This window comes from Quercus suber, unplaced genomic scaffold (assembly GCF_002906115.3).
Source record: "Quercus suber isolate HL8 unplaced genomic scaffold, Cork oak 2.0 scaffold_536, whole genome shotgun sequence".
Lineage (NCBI taxonomy): Eukaryota > Viridiplantae > Streptophyta > Magnoliopsida > Fagales > Fagaceae > Quercus > Quercus suber.
In genome coordinates, this window is record NW_027069984.1 from 231,520 (window position 1) to 236,066 (window position 4,547).

General features: G+C 36.9%; 1 protein-coding gene across 1 annotated transcript; it reads left to right on the plus strand.

Moving 5' to 3' along the window:
* Positions 1–2,534: 2,534 nt before the first annotated feature.
* On the plus strand, positions 2,535–4,547 carry LOC136063498 (NAC domain containing protein 50-like). Its single transcript, XM_065763990.1, has 2 exons — positions 2,535–2,954; positions 4,302–4,547. The coding sequence occupies exons 1-2, from the start codon at positions 2,535–2,537 to the stop codon at positions 4,545–4,547; spliced, it is 666 nt and encodes a 221-aa protein (XP_065620062.1).

Here is a 4,547-nt window from a genome sequence, read left to right on the forward strand (position 1 = left end):
CTGGTTCAGTTTTTAGAATATTTATTAAGCTTAGTGAAATAGCAGATGACAACTGGTTTAGGAGAATGATATTTGAGAGATGTGTACAATTCATTTCCTTCTTTTTATCTTGGTTTTCATCTAGTCTTCTAACTGTAACATTCATCCTGGTGCATGCACATCTTATCTAGTGATGACCTGCCAACCTGTTTCAGCATCTTGAGGACTATTCATTGCTTAATTTCTTGTACTGCAGGTAATTACTTCACCTTACAAGATGCAGTAAAAAGTATTCTTCCTGAATATTTTCCAAACAAATCCTCAACAAATGAGGAATCATCAAGAGATGAGGATGAGAATGAACAGACGGTTCCTTCAGAAGAGGGGGAGAAATATTTGAGTGAAAATGTGGAGTCTTGCTATCCATCTGATAATGTTGAAATCAAGATTGTCCGTATCCAAGGGATTGAGCCCAAAATGGAAATACCCTTCTCTTGGGTAGTGAAGAACTTAACGAATCCTGAGCATTATCTACATATTTGTGTGTGCCTGAAAGTTCCACAAGTACTATAGATAACATTTATATTAATTGGCCAATTAAACAGGGACATAGATGGGATGGCCAACCCAAATTCTTTTAATTTAATTATCAAAGTAGGCCACACAATTGGAATAGCATTCTCCACATATTTATTCCTTCCCAGAGGTACCTATGATCTCTACTTTATCATAGGGAGAGAGGCACACTGGTCTACAAAAGCCTATATTGTTATTTGGTGACCACAAAAGCAATTGCATTTTATTTTTTTTATTTTTGTATAGAATTGTACAGTTGCATTATCAATGTACAGTTAATCATTTATTTCTTTTTGTCCACGCCCCATTTGAGACATTAAGTAAATAAGAACAGTGAACGTTAGAAGAACCATGATTGGCTCAAACTCTGCCTTCTGTCCAAAACAGAGCATGATGCACCGCCAACAACCTTTAGAACAGAGTGAAAACATGGCAAGGCAGGGTTAATCCTAGCCTTGAAGCCATGTATATTGTTTTTGAAATTGAGGGTCATGGAGCACAAGCGGCCAAACACATGATTAGTTTTGGGTAAGCACAGCACAAGAACAGAGGATCATGTGATCCATCAATCTGACATTATCCACATATCATAAACATCAAGAAAACTTGTACATGTATATATTAGGAATGTATGTACATGTGTGTGTAAAACTAAACAGAAGCAAGAGTAATCAAGAAAAGTAAACATAAATAATACTCATGATTATTGAAACAAAGTCTGTAATTGACACAAATTCAAGGAACAAACTCGTAAAAACTGGGTAATTCATTTCTCAACATATTCATAAAATTTTGCCGAAATGTGCTAGTGCTGGTTTCTCCCCTTCCAAAGCAACTTTGCTGAAGGAGGATTTAGAGGCGTTTACAGGGGATTATTAAGTGAATTCAACACAGAAGTTGCCATTAAGACGGTCTCAAAAGAATCAAAGCGGAGGAAAAATTCAATGGTAAATGTTAGAAGTGAAAATTATTAGTCATAAGATATACATAGGAATTGGGCTCAAATTATTGGTTGGTGTCAAACACTGGAATATCATCCTTCAATAAAATAAAATAAAAAAATCATGTGAATAGGAAGCACTTCAAGTGCAAATATTCATACGTGCTTGTTTAACCCAAAAAGAAGAAGAAGAAGATGGGAGATGTTTAACTCAAATGTGGGCCTCAGTTAACTTTGCTGCCACCACCAAGCTTGAAAAAATGCCTGAACAAAGTTTATATCTTTCTTCAATTGTAAATTGTGAGTTAATCCTAGTCCTTTAGTCAAATGCACCATAAAATTAAGGTTTGTGGTTATCACACACAAATTGTTATACACAATTTTACACCTATCCTATTTTTGAATTGAAGTCATAATTTTGAATTTTAAAATCATGAAATGGTGTACCTTTTGTGCAACAAGTATTATCCTAAAATTAATACATATATATTTCAAAAAAATATTAATACCCATAAAATTAGTGCACAAAGAATTGGCAGTCATATGTGTCATTGGAAACTAATAAATGAAAATAACCTCTTTATCACCAACTTGTTCATCTCCTTCCTCTTCCATTCCTATTGGCCTCTCTACTCTCAACTCTCAAGACTCAACTTAACTAAACAAGTCGTCACGTCAATGAACTAACCCCAGATTTAATATTAAAAATTTGAAATTATATGTAGCTGTCCCACTTACATAACCATTTTGACCGTTGGAAGTTTATTTCTGTAATTACCCATTTACCCCTAAACATCCCCAAGCCGCCATTATCTGTATCTCTGATATAATAATCCCTTGAGTATTCGGAAACCTCAATCCTAGTCTTCTTCCATTGATTGTCTTGGCTTCAGTATTACTTGCTCTTTCGTTTCCAAAAAAGAAAAAAAAAATTAATTGCTTTTCGAAGTTCAAAAGTTCAAAAGTTCAAATCCTTTGAACACATTCTTTAACACACCACCAAGATTCTAATCATACATCTGTGCTCAAGATTTTAGCCATGTATGACTTGCCACCCGGTGTTGTTTTTGGTCCCACAGACCCAGAAATTGTTCTCTACTATCTTCTCAACAGGGTCAATGGAAAGCCAATGTTTGAGGATTCAATGAATTATATCACTGAATGTGATGTTTATGGGGATCCTAACGCATGGATCAAAGTCTTTCAAGAAACCCACATGGAGCGTCTCTATTTCTACGCAAAACTGAAGAAGAAGACTCAGAAAGGGAAGCGAATTGAGAGATCTACACACTGTGGGACTTGGAGATGTCAAAAGGATGAACAGCTTTTTCTTAACGAAACACAATATGGGTCAAAGAGAAGTTTCACTTTCGTCGCCAAGAACGGCTTCAACGGCATGGGAAGATGGACCATGCATGAATTCCGGCTCGACGGGCTGTATGGAAACACGGCTAATCAGGTATGACTCTTGATTTTCCTGATTTTTTTTAATATCCATTCTAATGCTCTGTTTCTTGATTTTCTTTGAAACCTCTCTCTGTCTATATATATGGGGATTGTATCTGTCTCCAAGTTAATAAATTTAGGACAGGATTATGATTTTTGGGTCATGTACTAAAATGGGGTTTCCTTAATTTAGTGATTTGTAACTTAGATTTCAGTCACTGAATTTATGTGACTCTACCAGTGAGGTTTTGACCAGTTTTTTCAAGTGGCCAATTTTGATTTTTGGGGTTTTAACTTTAACTAATGTTTTTTCGGAACTCCGCGGTTTTACTTGTTAGTGGACTCTGGGTAGGTTTTTTTTTTTTTTTTTGGTTAAAGAAAGTTAATTTGACCAAGGAAAGAAATTTGAGGAACTAAGCCTAGTAGGGATCCTATTTAACCCTTAGGCATTTTTAGGTATTACTTTACCCAAGGCAAGTGATTCGAGGAATCGAACCTGGCCAAGGTTCTATTTAACCTTTAGCAAAATTAAGTATTAATTTACCCAAGACAGGTGATCCTAGAAATCGAACCTGCCCAAGGTTTTGTTTAACCCTTAGTGCATTGCTTTGAATCCACAACCATGATTTCGATCAACACAAAGAACAAGAGAAAAGTTCTGTAAATACATCAAAGTAATATATATGACTATAAACATACATGAGCCCATACACTAGTGGTAATAATTTCGTAAATTATTTACACTCCATGGGCATGGGACTGGGATTTCAACTAAGTCTTCTAGACAATAAGCCCCCACTCCGGTTATCGAGGTCACTTGATAAGGTCCTTCCCAATTGGGTCTAAGCTTTCCCCAGGCAGGATTCTTCATATTGCCAAACACCCTTCTTAGGATGAGGTCTCTTGGTATGAACATTCTTACTTTTACACCTTTCTCATTCCCCTACCTTAATTTCTATTGATACTTCTCTAGCCTAACGGTGGCGACTTCCTTTTGCTCTTTGGCCAAATCCGGGTTGTTAGAAAGAAGTTGCTTATTGTTGATGCTATCGAACTAATCAATTCTTATTATTGGAAAACCCGTTTCTAAGGGAATGATTGCCTCGGACCCATACGTCATGGAAAAAGGAGTTTCTCCTGTGGATCTTCTTGGCGTCATGTGATAAGCCCATAAAACAAGGGGTAGCTCGTCCACCCATTTACCCTTAGCTTCTTCCAACCTCTTCTTCAATCCATCCATGATAACCTTATTCGTAGCCTTTATTTGGCCTTTACCCTGAGGGTATGCTGGGGTGGAATATCTATTCTTTATGCCCAAATCACAACAATATCTCTGAAAGGCCTTGCTATCAAATTGAAGCTCGTTATCCAATATAAGAGTGTTCGAGACCTCGAATCTCGTAAAGATGTTTCACCATGCAAACCTCTTCACATCTTGATCTCAGATGTTGGCAAAAGGCTTGGCTTCTACCCATTTGATGAAGTAGTTAGTCGTGACAAAAAGATACCTCCAATTTCCTATATCCTTAGGGAACGGACTAACAATATCCCATCGCCATTGCACAAAGGGGCACGAGCTTGTCAGGGGAATGAGCGCTCCCCCTAG